We start from the raw sequence: 21497 nt of genomic DNA, 5'->3' as shown, positions 1-21497 counted from the left end.
TCGGAGCTGAAGAATTTGATCAGACCATATAAGTCCTTTGTTCCTTCTGAAAATAAATAGGATTAGCCTAATGAGTCTCGGCACTGGCCAGTTGGTTGAATTTAGATGAGGAAACATTTCTTTTTTATTTTTATTTATTTATTTATTTTGACAGGCAGAGTGGACAGTGAGAGAGAGAGACAGAGAGAAAGGTCTTCCTTTGCCGTTGGTTCACCCTCCAATGGCCGCCTCTGCTGGTGCGCTGCGGCCAGCACACCGTGCTGATCTGAAGGCAGGAGCCAGGTGCCTCTCCTGGTCTCCCATAGGGTGCAGGGCCCACGGACTTGGGCCATCCTCCACTGTACTCCCTGGCCACAGCAGAGAGCTGGCCTGGAAGAGGGGCAACCGGGACAGAATCCGGCACCCTGACCAGGACTAGAACCTGGTGTGCCGGCGCCGCAAGGTGGAGGATTAGCCTAGTGAGCCGCGGCGCTGGCTGAGGAAACATTTCTTAAAGAGGCCTCTCAGATCTGGCTTATTCCTGGGTAGATGGTGATGGCATTTATTTACAGCAAGTACTGGAGGAGACAGATTGAGTGGTTCATGATCGGAGGAGAGAGCAGACAGCTGAAGTCAAACCCTAAAAATATTCAGGGGCCTGGGAGAAGGGGGAGGAAGACTGGGGATACTGAAATGCAGTAGCTTTTGCAATGGAAGGATGTTAGGTGCTTCTGAGAGACCAAGACAGGAAGCCTGAAGACTGTCATTTTGCAAGAGCTGTGTGATTGGGATGACTGAGGTAGGGATTACATTGGACTGAGGAGTGAGCACAAGTTGGGGTAGAGGACAAGTGCAGTGAAGAGAGGGGAACAAGGGGACAGGTGGCAGTGAGAATACTGGCAGCCTCCTCGCCTCCTTCCTCCCAAACGTGCTCAGGAATTGCGAAGTGCTCTGCTGAGTATCACCACCTCTGTCATTCCTTTAAACGGTGCCACTCCATCACTGCGTCATGGACAGTGAAGTTACAAAACTGATTCTTCAAAAAGTAGAACAAGCTGAAAACACAACTCTAGCTTGCGTTTAGTTGTGTCCCCAAGTGACTGGTCCCCAGTGGTCAGTAGGAAGAGTCAGAGATACCTGGTGTCCCTTGCTCACCCGATGAGCGTTGTTAGGTAGGCAGGCTGTATTTTGCTCAGAGTACAGAGTGTAACTCAGAGAAGCCTGAGAACTCACTCAGGTCAAGGGAATCTCTTTTCTAACCACATATTTTTTACTTTCCATTGTAGCCCTAATAGGCAGCCATTTGTTCTCTTTGGTAATCATTCCACACGGGAAAACCTGAATGCTGGCAATTTTAACTTCCCTTCTGAAGGGCACCTGGTACGCAGCACTGGTCCTGGTGGGAGCTTTGCCAAACACATGGTAGGTGGTTGGACTGCCTCATGTTTGATAGATTCATTATCCAAGGTTTGGGGCTGGGGTGGGGAGCCTTTTCTAGTTAATGTTGATTTAACCCTGAACTTGACATTCTTTTGGAGTGAAAAAAGTGATTGGAAATTATATATAAGTGCCAGGTATGATTTGAAAACATTTAATTTTGAAAGATTTGAAAGAAAACTGTTAAGAACATTTTCACAAACTACTCTTTTAAGTTCTTAGAGTAGTGTCAGTAAAATAAAAATTTCTAATCAGGCTGCTGTGTGGTTCAGCAGGTTAAGCTTCCATTTGCAATGCCAGCATCCCATATCAGTCCCGGCCACTCTGCTTCCAACCCAGCTTCCTGCTAATGCTCTGGAAAGTCAGCAAATGATGGCTTAAGTATTTGTGCCTCTGCTATGCATGCGGAAGACCAGGATGAGGTTTCTAGCTCCTGGCTTTGGCCTGGCCTAGACCTGGCTGTTGCAGCCATTTGGGGAGTAAATTGGTGATGGAAGCTCACTCTCTTCTGTTGCTCTACCTTTCAAATAAATAGACTCAAATGAATTTGAAATAGCCATTCCAAGCCTAAGTTTTTTCTTTTTTAAGTTCTTAACTGTTAACATTGAAGGCTATAAATCTTGATGATTTTTACATTTGATAATATATTGTGTACTGTATTATTTTAAAGGAGATGCTAGACTTGTGTATAGGACTCTAATGATTGACAGAGACCCAACCACTTGAGCCCATCGTTGCTGCTTCCCAGGCTGCACATGAGTAGGAAGCTGGAATGGAGAATGCAGCCAGGACTCAAACCCAGGCACTCCAGTATGGGATGTGGGTGTCCCAAGGAGCTGCTTAACTGCTGTGCCAAACGGCCACCTTAAAACACATGATCTAAGTAAGGTTCAGAGAAGGCTTCCAGTTTCAGCTGTGACATATAAAGAGCTTAGAAATCTTCCTGGGCCGGCGCCATGGCTCAATTGGTTAATCCTCCGACTGTGGTGCCGGCATCCCATATGGGCGCTGGGTCCTAGTCCCGGTTGCCCCTCTTCCAGTCCAGCTCTCTGCTGTGGCCCGGGAAGGCAGTGGAGGATGGCCCAACTTCTTGGGCTCTGCACCCGCATGGGAAACCAGGAGGAAAAACCTGGCTCCTGGCTTCAGATTGGCACAGTGCCAGCCGTAGGGGCCATTTGGGGTGTGAACCAATGGAAGGAAGACCTTTCTCTCTGTCCAACTCTATTTGTCAAATAAATATTAAAAAAAGAAAAAAGAAATCATCCCTATATTTACAAGAAAAAAAATCAGCTTTTTGACTCTTTTTTTTTTTTTTGAAGATTTATTTTATGTATTTGAAAGACAGTATTACAGAGAGAGGTAGAGACAGAGAGAAAGGTCTTCCATCCACTGATTCACTTCCCAGATGGCCACAACGGCTGGAGCTGCGGTGATCCGAAGCCAGGAGCCAGGAGCTTCTTCTGGGTCTCCCACGTGGGTGCAGGGGCCCAAGGACTTGGACTGTCTTCTACTGCTATCCCAGGCCATAGCAGAGAGCTGGATCGGAAGTAGAGCAGCCACGACTAGAACTGGCGCCCATATGGGATGCTGGCACTTCAGGCCAGGTTGTTAATCTGCTGCGCCACAGCGCCAGCCCCAGCTTTTTGACTCTTAACAAGTTACTTACTGTAACTGTTTAAGAAAATTCAAACTTTTTTGCTGAGCCAAGTGTGGACTTGGTATAGGTACCACCATATTGACTAATACCTGAGGTTTTGTGTTAATCTTTTCACCACGATAAACCTCAAATTCATGTATTCAAGTGTTCACAGCTGCTAGAGAATTTTGTGCCTTAAATCTAGGTTTTAAGCCATACAGCTATCACTCATTTCATAACACAAAATAGCTACAATAGAATTACTCCACAAAGAAGTCCAGTCTGAATGAAAGAAATTCATTTTTGCTTCAGGAGCAAGAGAGAAGTACGAGATAGCCCTGTATTAAGTTAACCAGTAAGAAAAATGTCATTAAGGCTTTTGTGTTACTTACTTTGCTGTATTTCCCTAACTGGAGACTACTTCTTTGTATCTTTGAGGTTAAAGTGTTAAAGTACCATTTGCTGGGGGAAAAGAAAAGGAAAAAGACATGGAGTAACCTTAAATGTTTGATGCTAAGTCAAAGAAGGCAATATTAGGGTTGCATACAGTGATTCCAAGTGGATGACATTCTGGAAAAATACAGCACTGGAGCCAGTTAGCAGGATTTGGAGAGAGAGGGAAGGAAAGTAGGTGAAGTGCAGGAAGACTTTTAGGCCATGGAACTATTTATTCTGTGTGATTCAGTCACGATGACACATGACGTTATATATTTGTCAGAACCTTCTTAAGGAGTAAACCTTAATATAATCTGTGGACTTCAGTTAACAATAATGTGTCAGTATTCATCCTTATAACAAGTCTATGACACTGGCACAAGATGTAAGTAATAGGGTGTTGCTGTGGATTCGTTTTGAGAGGAGGAGTGTGGTGGGGACAAGAGGCACGGAGTCACCTCACAGACCCCGGAAGTCGGGTGAAAGTGGGTCAGAGGCGAGCAGCCCGCAGACTCGTTTATTTCAGTTCGTACAGCAGCTTATATAGCCAAGGCAGCCATTCTGGTTAAGGGGCGGTTTATTGCCCTAACCAGTCACAACCTGTTGCCAGGCAGTATCCGAAGCCATCCGATCACAGCCTGTTGCCAGGCAGGCTCTATTGCCATGTGGTTTCCAAAGCCATTCCTGAGTAACTAACGCTGGCTTGCCAGCGACCTTCTTGGCATGGCCTTCTCATTCCACCCCAATAGCACAATAGGGGAAAAACAATGTAGCTGGATCTTCACACCACTTCTGTCATAATGGGGGAACATTGTTGTCCTATCTTTCCTTCACAAACATGGAAACACACAGAACCAAAGGCACTTCCCAGAGATATGGTCCTGAGGTTAGGGCCCCTATGTTAGGGCCTTTCTTCTTCAGCTCTATTCAAGGTAACATGCAGACTCTCCATTTCTGTGCTATTTATGAGTAATTTACAGATTAATGTCATGTAAAACAGGCAACTCCAAATAATCTGAGCAAGTCTTCATTATCTATGCAAATTCTTTTTGTACCATGTTTTAAAGTAAATGTCAATAAATTTAATGTTAATATGTACTTACCCAAATTTATAGCATGACCCAAGGAAGCTGAGTTTCTAAAAATAATTTTTTAGAGGCTGATGCTGTGGTATAGCAGGTTAAGCTGCTGCCTGCAGTGCCAGCATCCCACATGGGTGCCAATTCAAGTCCCAGCTAATCCACTTCTGATCCAGCTCCCTGCTAATGTGCCTGGGAAAGCAGAAGATGGCTGAAGTGCTTGGGCCAATGCACTTGTGTGGGAGACCTGGAAGAAGCTCCTGGTTCTGGCTTCAACCTGACCCAGTCCTGACCATTGCAGCCATATGGGGAGTGAACCAGGAGATGGAAGAAATCTCCCTTTCTCTGCCTCTGCCCGTCCGTCTCTGTAACTCTGTCTTTATTCTTTCAAATAAATAAATCTTTAAGAAAAAAAAAGAATTTTTAAAAATTTTATTTGAAAGTCAGGGTGACAGAGAAAGATCTTATATCTGCTGGTTTACTTCTCAAAAGGCTACAACAGCTGAGGCTGGGCCAGTACAAATCCAGGAGCCCAAAACTGCCTGATCCAACCCCACCATTGTAGCCATTTGAGAAGTTAATCAGCATATGGAAGATTCTCTCTCTCTCTCTCTCTCTCTCCCTCCCCCTTCTCTCCATATCTCTGCCTTTCAAATAATAAAATAAATCTTTAAAAAGAAGAAAAGAAAGAAAAAAACTATAGGAACTTACTCTTCTGCAAGGGATATGGACCAAGATGAAATACAAATGAAAGTGAGGCCCTGGGTTTCTGACTTTGTAGCTGCCCCACTTCTCTGCCTGTTTTCTGGACCAGGATCTTATGTGTGAAAGCTCTGGATTGAACATTTTGTTTTCAGTCTTGTTTTGGTAGAGTTGCTGAGGAATGGACACAGGGCCTCTTACATGACTAAATAGTAATGGCAGTCAAAACCCAAACACACTGCTGCTTTGTTCCTTCTGAGCTGGGAATTCATTAGTATCCTGGACTGAGTACCCACAGCAACCTCACAGTAGCCAAGGTCTGAAACCAATACACACACCCACATAAGATACCATGAAAAAGCAAGATCATTAAAGGTGATTTTTACCCTATGTCTTTAAAAATAATAAATCAGTTTTGGTCAAATAAAACTTACTCCCATTAGCCAGATACCTTTTGTTTCTCTAGAAGCAATGTATGCATTAGCACCTGCTCATTTTTGTTTTTCTTCCTTTTCTGACATCCAGGTAGCACAGTGCGTTTCACCAAAGGGACCTCTTGCTTGTTCAAGAACATACTTTTTTGGAGCTACTCATGTTCCTTACTTAGGTAAGTCCCTATAAATTGTCAGCTCATCAGCTTACTTCATGAATGGTTTCGCCCATGAACTAATAGTTGCCCCCAGCTTGTGGGTCTCCACCTCCCTCCCTGATGGCAACTAGACAGTTGAGGATACTGAAAGAAGCCAAGTTCCACCATTGTTTGTGCTTGCACTATGTTTAACTTAAAAGAAAAAAAAATAGCTCTTGACAATGCCTTCTAAGTAAACTTAGCAGCACTAGCTGCCCTGTGAAGTGTCGCTGTAGCCTGCACCCTCCGTCATGGTCTCAGTATGTGTGCTCTTTCACAGGTGGTGACGACAAGCCGCCTGAGAAAACTGAACAAATGTAAGACTTTATGTTTGTTTTGTTTTTTCTTTCTCAAAGCTGAGTTACTCAGCTGCGACTGTGCTGTCTCCTCTCTTTTGAGAGCAGCAGTGAGTAGGGACTTTAGTGTACAAGGTGAACATTGCCGTATGGTTTCCCAGGAGACCCCCAGCCCCACTCTGTCAACTTGGAATCCAGGCCAGAAGACCCTACCAGCTTTGCCACCTGCCCCTCTCCAAAGCTCAGACTTTGTCCCAACACATGTATGCATTTGTGTGACGTGACTCCTTGTCATAGTACATTTTATTGGGGGCCTTTCTAAAAATAAAACATCCTGAAATCCACTGGGAGAATGAATCTGTATGAAACTCCCACTGGTCTGAGGACTTTGCCATAAGCTTGTTTGTGGAACAGAGCTAGGATCTAAACCCTAGCTGTAGCACCTTAGAAAGGTCCTACCTAATGTTGACCTCTCCCTTCACATTAATACTGAAACTGCTGAATTCCAGGAAGCACGTCCTTTCAGAAACAGGGACCTGGCGGAGTTCCAGGGTTGGTTACCTGATTAAAGACCCCAGCATGAAATGGTGGACTCTGGACTGTACTTCACAAAGGCCAGCAGTGATAGGCCACAGAGGACCATCGAAGGATTTCTTGAAAGTATTCTCTGTGCCCATTCCCAGAACCGCAGAATCAGAATTTCTAGGGTAGGCTCAGGAAGCTGTATTGTTTAATCACACTACAGAAAATAAGGAAATATGGAGATCAACCATAATTCCTCCTCTCTACTTCTACCTGTTAGTATCTTAATGTGTATTTTTCTGGGACTTTCAAAAAATTGTGCGTTTAGATTTTATGTAGCTGTAATCATAATGTATATATAGTTTTTTGGCAGGCTGCCTTCACTTTGGCAGCAAGTGAACCATTTTTGCATATGTTAGTGGATGTGGCCTTGCTCTCTGCCTTCTGTGCTTCCATGCCAGCCATGCTGAGTGACTCACCAGGATCCTCATTCTAGAAGCATAGACTTTTTACCTAAAGTGAATTAATTGGTTCCCTGGGCTAATATCAGGCAATTTACTGAACTCAGAGCTGGTAGAAGTTGTACCTTGTAGAGTCCTAGTGAAAGTTATAGCAGCACATCCAGGCCATTCTGTGGGTTAATAGCACCTATGTGTTGGGCTGTTGTCTGAGGACAAGTAGAGAAGAGGCTGACCAGTGTAGGTACTGAGTGGTGTTTGAGTCATGCTGAGGAGGGGGTATCTTTACATGTCTTTGGGGTTGGCCTTATAAAACTTCACCTATAATGTCAAGATGTAGAGTATTCTGGTCTCACCCTGAAATAACCAGCTCAATGACAAGTATCCTTCCAGGTCCTATCCTACCAGGGTATACCCTCTGCCCTGGTCTGGCCAGCAATCCTCAGGATATGTTGATCCTTGGAACTGTCATGTTGTTATATGAACTCTAACCCTGTCTCCTCTTCAACCCAACTCAGATCTCTTACCTACAGTGTTGAGGTGAGGTGCAGGAGCCAAGGAGGAATTGAAGGAGATGACCATGGATATGGCATAGTGGGAACACACTAGGCTGAGAGCAGACCTGCATTTGGGGCTGCCATGAATTCTCTGTGATCTTAGACAACTTATTCTGCTTCCACAGGCCCTACTTAACTCCATCCCTAGGACAGGAGGATTAGGCTAGAGCATGTCTGTTTCTTGCTATTTCTGTCGCCTTCCCTCACAGGCTTAAAAATAAACCTGTCCTAGGTGAGGCCTTGCCTTTCAGGGGCTTGTGGATGAGGCCATTCTCTCTGTAAGTGTTCTAACTAAGAAGAACCTGGGCCTCCTGGCTGCAGTGTTCACAGCCAACAGCAATTTTACTCTACCACCCCTATCTCCCGCACCCCTGAGCACATTTGGCAAAGTCTGGAGCCATTTTTGGTTGTCACAGTGAGGGGTGCTGCTGATGTGTAGTGAGTGGTGCTGCTAAACATCCTACAATGCCCAGGAGAGACCCCACAATAAAAGATACCCAGCCTAGAGTGCTAAGGTTGAGAAACTCTTCCCTAAAGGGAACCAGATTTGGATTTTCTGGAGACCTTCATGGCAGAGAAAAACTTTTTCTTGTAAGACTTTGGAGAGTGAGAAATCAGAGAGAAAGAGGATAAGGTGCAAGATCCCCTTGAAACATCCTGTGTTCTCTCTGCTTGGAGAGGTGAAGTGGAAGCCAGCCTCTGCTTAGTTGGGCGATCTGTTGCCCCTGAGGTCTCCCACCCTGAAGTCCCAGCAGCAGGCAGACTTCACCAGGTCTGACGAGGAGACAGTATAAAGCTGTGTGGTTCGTGCCTGGGTATGTATGTCCATACGGAAGGAATTCCTGGTCTGTGTGTAGCTGGTCCTGCGCATGAAGTTCTCAGGGAACCTAGCTATTGCTATACTGTTTGGTTACCAGTTGGACAGTTTGGTCTTCCGAGCAGAGTTCAGAGGAACTGACTTTTCTTAAGATGATTTAATGAAAACAAAGGATCAGTCAAACCAAGACTTCTAAAAGGTTTAGAAATCAGAGTTCCACTTTTGTACTTATTCTGTTTAAAAATAGGTTCTTGGACTGTCATTTGTGTGCATGCAGCTTTTGATAAAACCCCCTAGTGCTGTAGTTAACCGTTATTTCTTGTTTTAAAGTAGGCTCTTGTCCCAGGTATACACTGCTGTTATTGCGGCTGTTCTGGCTGGCATTGCATGTTACGCTAAAACTTCCAGTCTAACAAAGGTAATTTAAATACCATGTTTCTCTTTCTGTAGTCATTATTTTAATACAAAGTAGCCTGTCCATCTGTTCATTCTTTGAGCACCTTGTAACACTTTTGGGTGGGCTTGGGCCTCTTTGGCACTAAGCAAAAAGATGACTGTAGAGCATCTGCTGCCTGTTACCTGCTGCTGTTGTCTCTTGAGTGACAACTCATCAGCACTTCTTTGGAGATAAAAATCATTCTGTGACACGATGGTTTGTTTAATAGTTTAAACAAGATTTTTATAGAAATGATTCTGTGATTTTTTTTACTAAAGTAAGTTTGTTTTGAGCTACATAGTTTGATTTCCTATAATTCAGTGTTTAAAAAGAAAGCAACTACAGACTGGAAAATCTGACTTGCCTTTCCTAGACGAGCACGTGTGTTCTCGCTCTCTGACCACTGTCTTCCTTGCTGTTTTGCGGTTAACCTGCCCTGCTGAGTTGGATTCCTATATCTGACCCAGTAAGGAGATGAGAAGAGTCGGCTTGATGCCTCCCAATGCCAATAGGACCTTTCCTGAAGGAAGCCATTTGACATTGGAAAGGTTGTGTATGATGTAGATATCAGAGAGACCGTAGCAGTAGTCACCAGCTCCTAGCCGTCTCCCCTCCTCACTGAACTTGAATCCTTGGTACTGACGTGGGATTTCTCAGCCCTTTAGCTGATTTATGGCAGAAGGCTTATGCAGTGCAGTGGGATGTCCTTCAACATCAGTTCTCACACTTTTGTTTTTTAGCTCATCTTTTGTAACTCTGGCTGTCTGATTGTTCTTGGCATCTGGCAGAAACTCTGAGGGCAGTGGTGCCTCCCCAGAGCCAGGGGAGAGGGAAGGAAGAATCGCTTTTCCAGACCTCACATTGCACTGGCATCATCTCAGCTGGTTCCATCTCACTGGCAGAGCAGGTGCCAATGTCCACCTGTCCGAAGGCAGGTGTTACTGTAAACCCAGCCTGAAGAAAGGAGGCACCTGCTGTTTAACATGCTACTTTCACTTTAATCTGTGGATAGTATAAAGTAGTCATATAGAGGGGAAGGGCACTGGATTAATGTTAGAAGGGTCCTTTTTGTCAGTGATGTGTGCACTTTTGTGCTGTGAAAGCTAATCTTTGCTTTGTTATTGATTTTACAGGCCAAGGAGGTAGCAGAGCAGACCCTGGGATCTGGGTTAGATTCCTTTGAGTTGATTCAGTTTAAGGCAGCTTTACGGTAAGCAATGGCAAATACTTTAGAGGGAATTTTGAATATTTAAAAAAAATACTTGCTTTTGGTTTGAAATGCAGACAAAAGGAGGGAGACAAAGAGAGATATTGCATATTCTGGTTCACTCCCCAGATGCCTGCAACCGCTGAGGCTGAGCAAGGCCAAAGCTGGGAGCCCAGAACTCACTCTGGGTCTCCCACATGGGTGGCAGGTACCCAGCTACTTGTGGCATCACTTGCTGCCTCCTAGGGTGTACATTAGCAGGAAACTGGAATTGGAAGCAGAGCTAAGACTTAAACTTAGCCACCCTAATAAGGAACGCAGGTATCCCAACAGCATCTTTAGCTGCTACACCAAACAGCCACCAGAGGAATTCTTTTATGTTTAGAAAGATGATGGCTGTTTGGTGCAGCAGCTAAAGATGCTGTTGGGATACCTGCGTTCCTTATTAGGGTGGCTAAGTTTAAGTCTTAGCTCTGCTTTTTTGTTCCTTGTAATTTATATTCTATCTCCCATTTGATCATTTATGATCATGCATTTTTTAGGGAAAAAAAAGGTTTATTTTAGTTATTTGAAAGGCAGACTTACAGAGGTAGGGATAGACACACAGAGAGAGAGAGACCTTCCATCTGCTGTTTCACTTCCCAGATGGCCTCAATGGCTGAATATGATCAGGCTTTTATTCAAGAAACTAAGGAGCTAAAGGTGGAGGAATTGTGTGAGAAAGAGTCACATACATGTTCTGAGGCCAGAATAAGGTAGCACCAGGGACCTGGCAGGCCTGGGTTCCCAGGTTAGGAAGGTGAAGCTAGGAACTTGAGAGGTAAAATTGGTTAAGGCCGGGGGCCCTGGGCACATGAAGGTAGTCACTGCTTAGAAGAGATTTGCTGTGGGCTTCATTTGCCTCTCAAATGGTAGAAATTCTGGGTCTGGCTGTGTCTTAGGCCCACAAGGCCTGGAAATCTGGCTGCTTGCAGTCTTGCCGTCACAGCTGCCTGCATGTCCTAGTGAATCTGTGTGGTCTGTGTCCATAGCTTTCTTCATGGAGGTGGTCCACTTAGCCCACTGTCCCACAGGGGGACCATTTTGTACAGCATTATGCAAAGGGTACAAAAGACACTGATACTGGGGAGCTTAAGAATGCTACAGCACTGTGGGGCCAGCACTATGGCTTGATAGGTTAAGCCTCTACCTGCAGCGCTGGCATCCCAAATGGGCACCAGTTTAAGTCCTCGATGCCCCTCTTCCAATCTAGTTCCCTGCTAATATCCCTGGGAAAGCAGTAGAGCATGGTCCAAGTTGGGCCCCTGTACCCACATGGGAGACCCAGAAGAAGCTTTTGGCTCCTGGCTTTGGATCAGCCCAGCTCTAGCTGTTGCAGCCATTTGGGGAGTGAACCAATGGATGGAAGACCTCTCTCTTCCTCTCTGTACCTCTGCCTCTCAAATAAATAAATAAATCTTAACAAACAAACAAAAAAATGATACAGCACTGGCCCTGTGGTGCTTCACATGTCTCACATTTTTTTAACATCTACAGCCCTGGGTGGTAAGAAAGAGCCTTGAAAGATAAGTCAGTCAATTGAACAAATAGTAATTCTATTGCTGTAGCTCCAGGAGTGCAGGAAAGAGCCAGAACTCTGTGGTGCAAGGCTTTGGGCTTCTTTCAGGTCTTCTTTCCCCTGGGTCTTCTGGATGTTTTTTCTCTAGCATGAAAGGGAAGAGAAGGGAAACCTGTTCCCTTAGGCTTGTGCTGTGCTGCACTGGGTATTCCCGCAGACCTGAGTTTGAGAATGCTCCTTCACTTTCCAACTTTGTGACCTTGGAAGACAGGGAACTCTGCTCGTTTCCTCAGCCACACACCTTGTCGAGGACCTGGGCGTGTCACTCTTAGCTGGCGTTGCAGTAGGGCCTGTTTTGTTACCATTGACATGGCTTGCATAGTCATCCCACTGCTCCTTTCCTCAGGCCCTTGCCTAGTTCATCCAGCCTTCCTAGAGCAGGCTGCCCCTCAATCCCAAGGCCTCCTAGGCCTGAGTGTACCACCCTGGCTGGAGGAGGGCACAAGGAAAAGACCAGGCAGGGCAAGGAGGGCCTCTAGGGCCAGTCTTCCCCCGGGAGCCCCATGCCCTTCTGCCACAAGGGTCACTTCACTGAGTACCCTAAAACTCCATCAGATTAACAGACCTCCTAAGGGGAGCCATGAACACACATGCAGAGTCAGTATGTGGCTAACCCAGGATTTGTTAAGATAAGAAATTAAACTTAGACAATTCAGAAACATTTGTAAAAAGAGTAATCCAGAAGGGCTTTCTGATTGGCTGCCCTGGAGGCCCGACCCTGCCCATGGCTCCACAGCAGCTGACTATAACAGAGACGTGACATGGCCCCTGCTCAGGCTCAAAGCAGGCCTGGCTGGATAGCTGACCCAAGGTCAGTGAGGAGCAGGAGGAGCAGGAGAACATATCCAACTGGTTGTGCAGGAGGACCCAGACCTGTAGAGGGTCACTCCCAATCTGCAGTGGGCATTTTCTCTTGACTCTGGTGCAAGACTCAAGGCAGCCCTGAGACCTAGCAAAGAGGCAGCACCATGACTACACTGTCCCCATACCTTCCAACAACATGGCCCTGGGAAAGCTACCTACAGTGCTTAAGGTAGATCTGTGCAAAGCAAGGGTGACACACACCTTACTGGAAGGTCTTGAGAGTCTGAAACAGGAAACAGCAACCTGATCTTTGTTTTGTTTTTGGCCTACAGCTCCAAGACAGCTTTTCAAATACATGCTGTGAATAATCAGGGAAGGTAAGTACACGATTGTGATCCTCCCTGGGGCAGGTTTTAGGAGCTAATGAGAAGAGAAGCTACCTTGTAGCTGCTGATACAGACGGTCTTTCCGCAGGTCCACACCTGGCAGTGACATCACTCCAGGATTGGGCTCAGGGCTGAGTCTGCTCACCCGAGCCCCTGGGCCTTGAAAGAGTCCCACTGAAAGGCTGATGGGGGTTGTGTGTGGATGTCATTCACCCTGGTGGCCCAACACTAATTCTACAGACAGGCAACCCTGTGTTTTCTAAATCTCTGAGAGAAATCTGAGTCTTGATTTGTCATCACCAAGTTGAAAAATAGAGAACATTGTGAATTTCAGTACAATTAAAAATTCTTTAATGCATGTCTCTCCTGTCTCCTCCCTCTTCTAGAATTGTACCTCTGGACAGTGAAGATAGCTTGTCCTTGGTAAAGACGGTAAGTAGAACTGTTACAGGTCAACTAGCTGGGAATGTCCTATAGAAAGACATCTGTAAGGGATGAGGTGGAAGTGTGGGTGGGAGCCCTGGTCTCTGGAAACTGCTCTGTTCTGAGTACACCCTGGCCACAGCAGTGGTGATGCTGTGCTTTCTGAGGGTGCCCTGGCTGCTGTGCCAGGCCTGCCCACATCCACACTACTGCGCCCAGGCTTCCCCAGGGATCAGTCTTACCTGAGGGTTGGCAGAAGGGCCTCTGAGACGGCTCTGACCTCATGTGGAAATGTGAACTGAAGACAAGCCACCTGCACCAACAGCCCAGCGAGTTTTCTTTGCATTCCAAGGCTGTATTGATACCTGAAAAATTGATTGATTAATTAAACAAACAGCAATCAGCAGAGACTGTGTTTCCAGTGAAGTGAAGTTGTCAGAACAGAGCTTTCCAACCGATGTGCTAGGGCCAGACTGGTGGGCCAGGGGCTGGTTTTGGGCTGCCTGACGTTTTGGTCCCTGCAGTGGGACAGCATGGCTTGGGGGAACCAGTGTCTAGGCCAGTTGCTCTCCACCAAAGCCGAGTTCCCTCTTTGCCCCAGTGCATGGTGATGTGAAAAGGGTTGGCAAGGAATGGGTGAGAGGCTGGTAGATGTCCAGCCGAGATTCTGGCCACAAGTTATACCTCGAATCTATTCTGTGACCACTGCCTGAGCCTTAATTACAGCTAGCTTTGGTCTTATCCCTAAAGTGCACTGGGTGCATCATCTTCACTGTTACATAGGAAAAGCAACTCAGAGTTCCTATCGGTAGTGTTATCTCATCTGCAGAGAGTTGTACAGTGGGTATAATTTTTTGAGGTGAGTAATTCATGTTTTTATAATTTATCTCATTCTATCTGCATTTTGCCTTAACATTCTTTTAGAATGAAATTAGGCTTTTTATGACATCATTAAGACATTGGGAAATGCTTTCTGATATTTCAGTGGTAATACTCTGTCTCCTTGCTAAACTTTAGATCCCTGATTTCTCTCCTTGGGCTTTTATTAAGTGCTTTGGAAGGTAGTCTGCCCCATAGTAGGTAATTAGGAGTCCAGTAGAGTCACACTCAAGTTAAGTATTCATTCAACAGCAGCCAGTAAAGTAGGAAAGAAGAGGCAGGAAGTTGATGGTTTCTGTCCAGATCCTGTCTTGCCACCCCAGCAGAGATGAAGTTCTGCCTCCTCCCTAAAGCCTTCCCTATTGATTTTCCCTACAAATACCATAGTACATGTAGTTTGTTCTACACAAATTAGGTCATACTAACATGGCGTATGATTACTTTTGTATGAGAAAGCTTTTATCTGCTCAGTTATATTTCTACATTACCAATTTCCTAAAACCAGATTCTATTTTGTGTATTTTCTCTTTTCAAGCCACATGGTATAAAATATATAGCAAGTGTCCAACAAATACTACATGTATTCTTTTTCTAAAAAAAAATGTTTATTTATTTATTTATTTGAAAGTCAGAGTTACACAGAGAGAGAAGGAGAGGCAGAGAGAGAGAGAGAGAGGTCTTCCATCTGCTGTTTCACTCCCCAAATGGCCACAATGACTGGAGCTGTGCCAATCCGAAGCCAGGAGCCAGGAGCTTCTTCCGGGTCTCCCATGCAGGTGCAGGGGCCCAAGGACTTGGTGATCCTGAAGTCATCTCCTAGTTCAGAGATCTATTTCAAGTTAACTCCAGTTTTCCTTAGAAACCCTTCAGTATTCTTTTGCTGTATATCCAAAAGCAGTGTTGTGAACTCTTTCTTAGGGATCTCTCCCAGAAGGCTTTGGGCTGCCTTTGGTCTGACCCTGATTTCTCATTTGATCCAGGCTTGTATGGCTGTCTATGACATTCCTGACTTGCTGGGAGGAAGAGGGTGCTTAGGATCTGTGGTCTTCTCAGAATCATTTTTGACATCTCAGATTATGGTTAAAGAAAATGGTAAGTATATGTGGTTTTTGAAAAGCAAGCCTTGAACCTTTTTCTTTTTTGGCAAAGTGAACCATAAGGGCAAATAACCATTAATAAACTCATAAAAATATTAGAGTACTTATGATTGAAGGTTATATTTCCTAACTTATAAAGAGCTCTTCCAAATGAATAAGAAAAAGATATACTACCTGATGGTAAAATGGGCAAAATATATGATCAGGCAGTTCACAGCAGTGTATGATGAAAAAATGCAGGGGCAATTTCATGTATGAAGATACACAGCCCCAGTAGTAGTCAAGCAGTTTGAAACAATTAATACTACTTTTGACCAATTATCTTGAAGAATGATAATATCCAGTGCTAGTAGAATGAGCCTGATGGATAATGTTCTGATTTTTAACTTGTATACCTTTGACTCTTCATTTAAATGTGTTTCTTTTTGCTCTGAAAAATGGTAAAGTTAATCACACAGGAAGCCTCTGCATCTCCTTGTTAGTCTCCCTGTCCGCAGATGAGGAAGTTTTTATTTTCTGAGGGCATCAGACCATGTGTACTAGGAAAAGGAGCTCTTGCTTCTAAGAACAGGAAGGCCTTGCGGTCTGGGGCCTGCAGGGTAGGCTAAGGTGTTGGGGAGTAACTGGCATGTCTGTGATCTTCCTACAGATGGCACTGTTACCACAGAAACCAGCTGCATAGTCCTGACTGCCGCCATACCCAGATTCCGCTCTTGGCTGGTTAGTGTCATCCCCTGCCTGGTAGGAGGAGACCTACACGGGAGAAAACTGAGGAGAGCCTCTCTGTTGGCTCCCTGGCGGGATGTCGGATTCTGAATTAGCTAGTGTTCAGAAATGGAATTTTTTATGTCAGTCTTTTTCTCTTTATGTGAATGAATCTAGTTATTTAACACCTTCATAATCTTGGAAAAGATTCAGAAGAAAGGAACAAAGCTATCTGGGTGCATGTTAAGTTGTGAAAGGAAGAAATGAACACCACATTTGCAGAGGAGGAGGCTGAGGATTGGAAGTTGAACAGTTTGTCCAGGGTCACAGACAGTGAGAGGTGGAGCCTGTGGTCAGAATGGTTGCTGCTGAATTTTTATATCTGTCTACACATGGAAAAGTTCCATCTTCCTCCGTGGGACTTGGTCAAGGGCTGGTGCCTGGAGATGTAGAAGCAGTGAACCCAGCAATCGTTCGTGTTCCTGTTTTAGAACCTGTTCATGTTCTGAATCTGTAGTTCTGACATGGATAGGGAAGAAGACCAAGAGTCACTCTCTAACATGAACATACTTAAGAACGAACTCCAAAAACATTTTAGAATGTTCTCATTCCTGCATCCCTAAAAATAGTTGTTTTTTTCTTGAAGTGAAATGTGGGTGGAGACAACACATGCTCCCCACGTCACAGGCTTGTTTGCTGAGTGTCAGGTCCCAGTGAGAGAGCCCACCAATGCCTTGATGACCAGCGGCCAATTCTGCCAACTATGTCAGGGCCCAAGAGCACTGGATGTGGTAGAGGAGCTGCCAATTACTGTCCTGGAAATATTTGAACACAATGCGGAGACCTTGCAGGATTTTGCCTTTGAAGTAATAAACTGAAAATCTGTATTTCTTTTGCACACAGGTAGAAGATAAGGAAGTGAAATTGTCTGAGAAAACTCAGCAAGCAGTGAGGGTAAGCACATTCTTATTTTCAGTGTACATTATATCAAAAGTAAAATGTAAACAACCTACAAAGATAATTTAAAATATTTCATCGTACTGCTAACCTGAAGGTCCTAGGTGTCTCTGTCTTCCTGTCAGCAGAGCTCTGAAAAGAAGCCATTTGTGAGGACAGAATTCGAGAGATTCTTTCTGCCATTTAGACCTTTGAGTGTTTTGTTTGTTTGTTTGTTTTAAGATTTATTTATTTATTTGAAAGGCAGAGTTACAGAGAGGCAGTGGCTGAGACAGAGAGAGTTGTTTTCCATCCTCTGGTTCACTCATCAAATGGCCACAACAGGCAGAGCTGCACCAATCCGAAGCTTGGTGTTTCTTCTGGGTCTCCTGTGCTGGTGCAGGGGCCTAAGGACTTGGGCCATCTCCCACTCTTTTCCCAGGTCACAGAAGAGAGCTGGCTTGGAAGTGGAATAGCTGGGACTCAAACTGGTGCTCATGTATGGGGTGCCAGCACTGCAGGTGGCAGCTTTGCCCACTAAGCCACAGTGCTGGCCCCCCAATTTGGTGTTGTGGTGAGGTGAGTTAAGCTGCTGCTTGCAGGAGCTGTTGTGGTGTAGTAGGTTAAGCCTCCACCTGCAAAACTGACATCTTGTATGGGCACTGGTTCAAGACCTGGCTGTTCCACTTCCAACCCAGCTCTCTGCTAATACACCTGGGAAAGCAGCAGAAGTTGGCCCAAGTGCTTGGGCCTCTACACCCATGTGGGAGACCTGGAAGAAGCTCCGAGCTCCTGGCTTCTGCCTAGCACAGCCCTGGCCATGGTAGCCGTTTGGGGAGTGAACCAGCAGATGGAAGATCTCTGTCTCTCTCTGTCTCTGTCTAACTCTGCCTTTCAAATAAATAAAAAGTAAGCCTTGGGGGGAACTGCTGCTTGCGATGCCTGCATCCATATAGGAATGCTGGTTCAAGTCCCAGTTGCTCTGCTTCAGATCCAGCTTCCTACTAGTGCAGGGAGGAAAGCAGCGGATGATGGCCAAGTACTCGGGCCCTTGCCACCCACGTGGGAGACTGAGATGGTGTTCCTGGCTCCTGGCTTCAGCCTGGCCCAGCTCTTGCTATTGCAGCCATTGGGAAGTGAACCAGTAGACACAAGATCTCTACTTTTCACTGTCACCGTGTCTTGACTTCAAATAAAAAATCAATCTTTAAAAAAAAAAGAAAAAAAAAATCTCACAGTGCTATTGAAAGCTATTGAAATCCCAGATTAGTCTAGGTGTGTGGAAATGAGAGATCAAAGCTCTAGGCCGAGGAGAAGCTGCCTGATTTCACAGAGGAAATGAATGCACTGGCATGTGAACAAGCACATGGGCTCTGGTGCCTGGACTCAGAGAAGACCTTTGCATTCCCTGTCCCAGCATAAATCAGGGGCGCCAGAAACTCACAAAGAACTGGGCAACAACAGAGGCCATGGAGTGCGTTGGGCATATCTGAGTTTGACTCAACTTCATAGACAGATAAAATTGAGCAGGACTTTTGATTCTCGGGTATTTATGCTATAAATCACGTGCTTTTTCGGTTTCTTTTTTGTTCTTTTTGAAGGAGGATGAGTTTTTCCTGGGCAGTTTTCTAACAGGAGGAGAAGGAGCATATCTCCATTCTAGCAATCTACAGTTCTGGCCTGAGGAGGGTAAGCAGCTATGACTTTCCTGTTCTTGGCTGTGTCTGGATTCTTCATCTGTGGATTGTCAGCATGGGTGTTGTGATTAATAATACATCTGATATTTGAAAAGACTGGCTGGTTAACAAGTGTTTGCCTACAGATTTTTCTCCTTTGATCCACCCACTCTGCAGATGAGAAATTTGTGCTGGTTTTACAAGCAGAGGGCTGGTCCCAGAATTGCACCTGCTTCTCTTGTTGCCACGTGAAGTTTGCTCTCAGAATGGGCTAAAGCAGCATTTCCAGATAGAGAATTTGTGGACCTAAACAAAACCTGGGTTAGTTTTCTAATGCTGCATGACAAATTACCACAGATTTAGTAGCAAGTTATCCATTGTTGGTCTGCCCGTCCTTCTGCTTGTTAGCTGTGGACCCTGTTTTGCTGTTGTGTGTATGTACCATCACTCCTCCCAGGGGTTTCATTCCATTATGGCAATGGTTCAAAGCCCTAAATCTCGTGAGTTCAGATATTCCAAATCTTACCCTCTAATAATTAAATCTCACGTGGATGAGGCTCAGGAGTGTAATCTGTCAAGTACATCTCCCGAACAGTTATTTTATTTATTTATTTATTTATTTGAAAGGTGGAGTTGCAGAGGCAGAGGCAGAGAGAAAGAGGTCTTCCATCCACTGGTTCACTCCCCAAATGGCCTCAATGGCTGGAGCTGGGCTGATCCAAAGCCAGGAGCTTCTTCTGGGTCTCCCACACAATTGCAGGTGCCCAAGGACTTGGGCCATCTTCTTCTGCTGCTTTCCCAGGCCATAGCAGAGAGCTGGATTGGAAATGGAGCAGCCGGGACTTGAACCGGCACCCATATGGGAGGCCAGTGCTGCATGCGGCGGCCCCGAACAGTTCTTGTTAATGGCTGTGGACCAGCTATTAAATAGAACTAAAGAGACAAATTGTCTGCCCTTAGGCCTCTCAACATTCAAAGTGGGACTGGCATATACATTTCATATGCCATGTTTTTATATACATGTCAAAAAAAAAAAAAAGGAAAATGAAAATAGAAGGTAAAAGGGAGTTGCTAGCCTAGGGCAGCTTTGAAATCCATCTGGACAAACTCCAGTTCCTTGCTTAGATTAAGGCCTGGGAATTATCTCCTGTGATTCTCCGCTCTGCCCTCTGAGCTCCTGGTTCTAGCCTCTAAATCACTTTGCTTTTTCATGAAAGGCCATTGATTCTTGATTAAGTTTCAGGGCCTGAAACATTCTCTGCAGGTATGTTCTGCTCTGCCCCCTTTGCTCTTGGTCCCACCCTCTGAGCTCCTGGCTTCCTTCTGGGCTTCTGCCTCTCCTCTGATTGCCTTCCTTTTCAGTGGAAGGTAGCACCCTGTTGTATCTGAGTAGTTTTGTTAGCTGATTCTTGCCAGTGGAATTTTGGGGATCCAACAGTCTCATTTTGTATACTCTCTGTCCCTTTCAGTCCAAGCTGGCTGTGTTTCTGCTGATACAAAATTCACAGGAAGCTTGGTCTTGCAGACTTCACAGGGATTCACACCGTGTTCCTTTTCGGCTTCCTCAAAATAACATTTTCTTCTGAGTCCTATTCTTTCCCTGTTGAATATAGCCTTTTTTTGTGGAGGAAGAGTTCTGCCTTACTTCACAAATTCCTCAACTTCTACTAAGCAAATCCCCTTTGTGGATGATTTGTTCTTCCTGTTGAAAATATTCTATCCAGTGGCAAATTCCTCTCCCTGTTCTCAGATCACTGGTTCAGCTTCTCCTCCTCCATTCATACAAAAGACAAAGCGCAGGGATTTCTGGGTTTCTTGTTACCATGCCTGAGCTACCTGACCAGGTTCTGGTACGGCCTTGGAAGTTAGGAATCTTTGCTGAAGGCGTGGTTGTATGACCATGCTGCCAGCCCTGGGCCAAGATTGCATCGTGTTTTGAAAGCAGTTGTAGGCACAACACAGAGATGATTGTGCTCTGTCATTCCTGAGCCAGTTATAATATTTAGCCAAGGATATTTGCCAAAATTAATTTGCACCTTTGTAGCAAAGAACTTTGTTATTTTTTTTAAGATGTATTTTTATTTATTTGAAAGGCAGAGGCAGAGAGAGAGAGAGAGATCTTCAATCTGCTGGTTCACTCCCCAGATGGTCTTGATGGTCAGAGTTTGGTCAGGGTTGAGCCAGGGTAAAGTCAGGAGCCAGGAACTTCGTCTGGGTCTCCCACATGGATGGCAGGAACCAAGCATTCCAATATGGGATCTGGCAGTGACTTAACTCACTGCACCACAATGCTGGCCCATGCAGGGACTCTCTTAAAGGAAAATAATACCAAATGATTAAGGCTGTCGGGACTGGCATTGTGGCATAGCGAATAAAGCTGCTGCCTGTGACACCAGCATCCAATATGGACTCTGGTTTGAGTCCCAGCTGCTCCACTTCCTATGCATATCCCTGCTATTGCACCTGGGAAAGCAGCAGAGGATGCCCCAAGTGAGTGCTTGGGCCCCTGTACCCACGTGGGAGACCTGGAAGAAGCTCCTGGGTCCTGGCTTTGGACTGGCTGAGTCCTGGTCATTGCAGCTGTTTGGGGAGTGAACCAGTAGATGGAAGATCTCTCTCTCTCTCTCTCTCTCTCTCTCTCTCTCTCTCTCTCTCTCTCCCTTCTCTTTCTCTGTAACTCTGCCTTTCAAATAAATAAAAACTTTAAATGAAAAGTTGATTGGGGCACTCCTCAAGACCTGGGAAAGAGATTGGACAGGTGAGGGATCCTGAAGATCCAGTGCC

At 45.3% G+C, this 21497-nt stretch overlaps 1 protein-coding gene and 1 long non-coding RNA gene across 6 annotated transcripts in view; one reads left to right on the top strand and one right to left on the bottom strand.

The window, feature by feature from the left end:
* The window catches only part of DNAAF9 (dynein axonemal assembly factor 9), a 128664-nt gene that overhangs the window by 51852 nt on the left and 55315 nt on the right, over positions 1-21497 (top strand). For 3 of the 5 annotated variants that reach the window (XM_051845225.2, XM_051845221.2, XM_051845226.2), the window contains 11 exons: positions 1266-1405; positions 5798-5875; positions 6177-6213; positions 8877-8964; positions 10116-10192; positions 12944-12988; positions 13384-13429; positions 15280-15391; positions 16046-16116; positions 17005-17055; positions 18639-18726. In XM_051845225.2, the coding sequence (XP_051701185.2) occupies positions 1266-1405; positions 5798-5875; positions 6177-6213; positions 8877-8964; positions 10116-10192; positions 12944-12988; positions 13384-13429; positions 15280-15391; positions 16046-16116; positions 17005-17055; positions 18639-18726 (833 nt within the window). Of the gene's footprint in view, positions 1-1265; positions 1406-5793; positions 5876-6176; positions 6214-8876; positions 8965-10115; positions 10193-12943; positions 12989-13383; positions 13430-15279; positions 15392-16045; positions 16117-17004; positions 17056-18638; positions 18727-21497 lie in introns of all 5 variants that reach the window. The other 2 variants (XM_070052018.1, XM_051845223.2) reach the window with 2 other exon arrangements.
* On the bottom strand, positions 12799-14312 carry LOC138844326 (uncharacterized). The gene is made up of 3 exons (XR_011379970.1): positions 14105-14312; positions 13663-13785; positions 12799-13482 (listed from the first exon to the last, which is right to left on the bottom strand). It is a non-coding gene; the product is annotated as an uncharacterized lncRNA (long non-coding RNA).

Source organism: Oryctolagus cuniculus, chromosome 11, assembly GCF_964237555.1.
Source record: "Oryctolagus cuniculus chromosome 11, mOryCun1.1, whole genome shotgun sequence".
In the NCBI taxonomy this organism is placed as follows: domain Eukaryota; kingdom Metazoa; phylum Chordata; class Mammalia; order Lagomorpha; family Leporidae; genus Oryctolagus; species Oryctolagus cuniculus.
The sequence above is the reverse complement of the archived record's forward strand: the minus strand, read 5'-3'. Positions and strand labels throughout refer to the sequence as shown.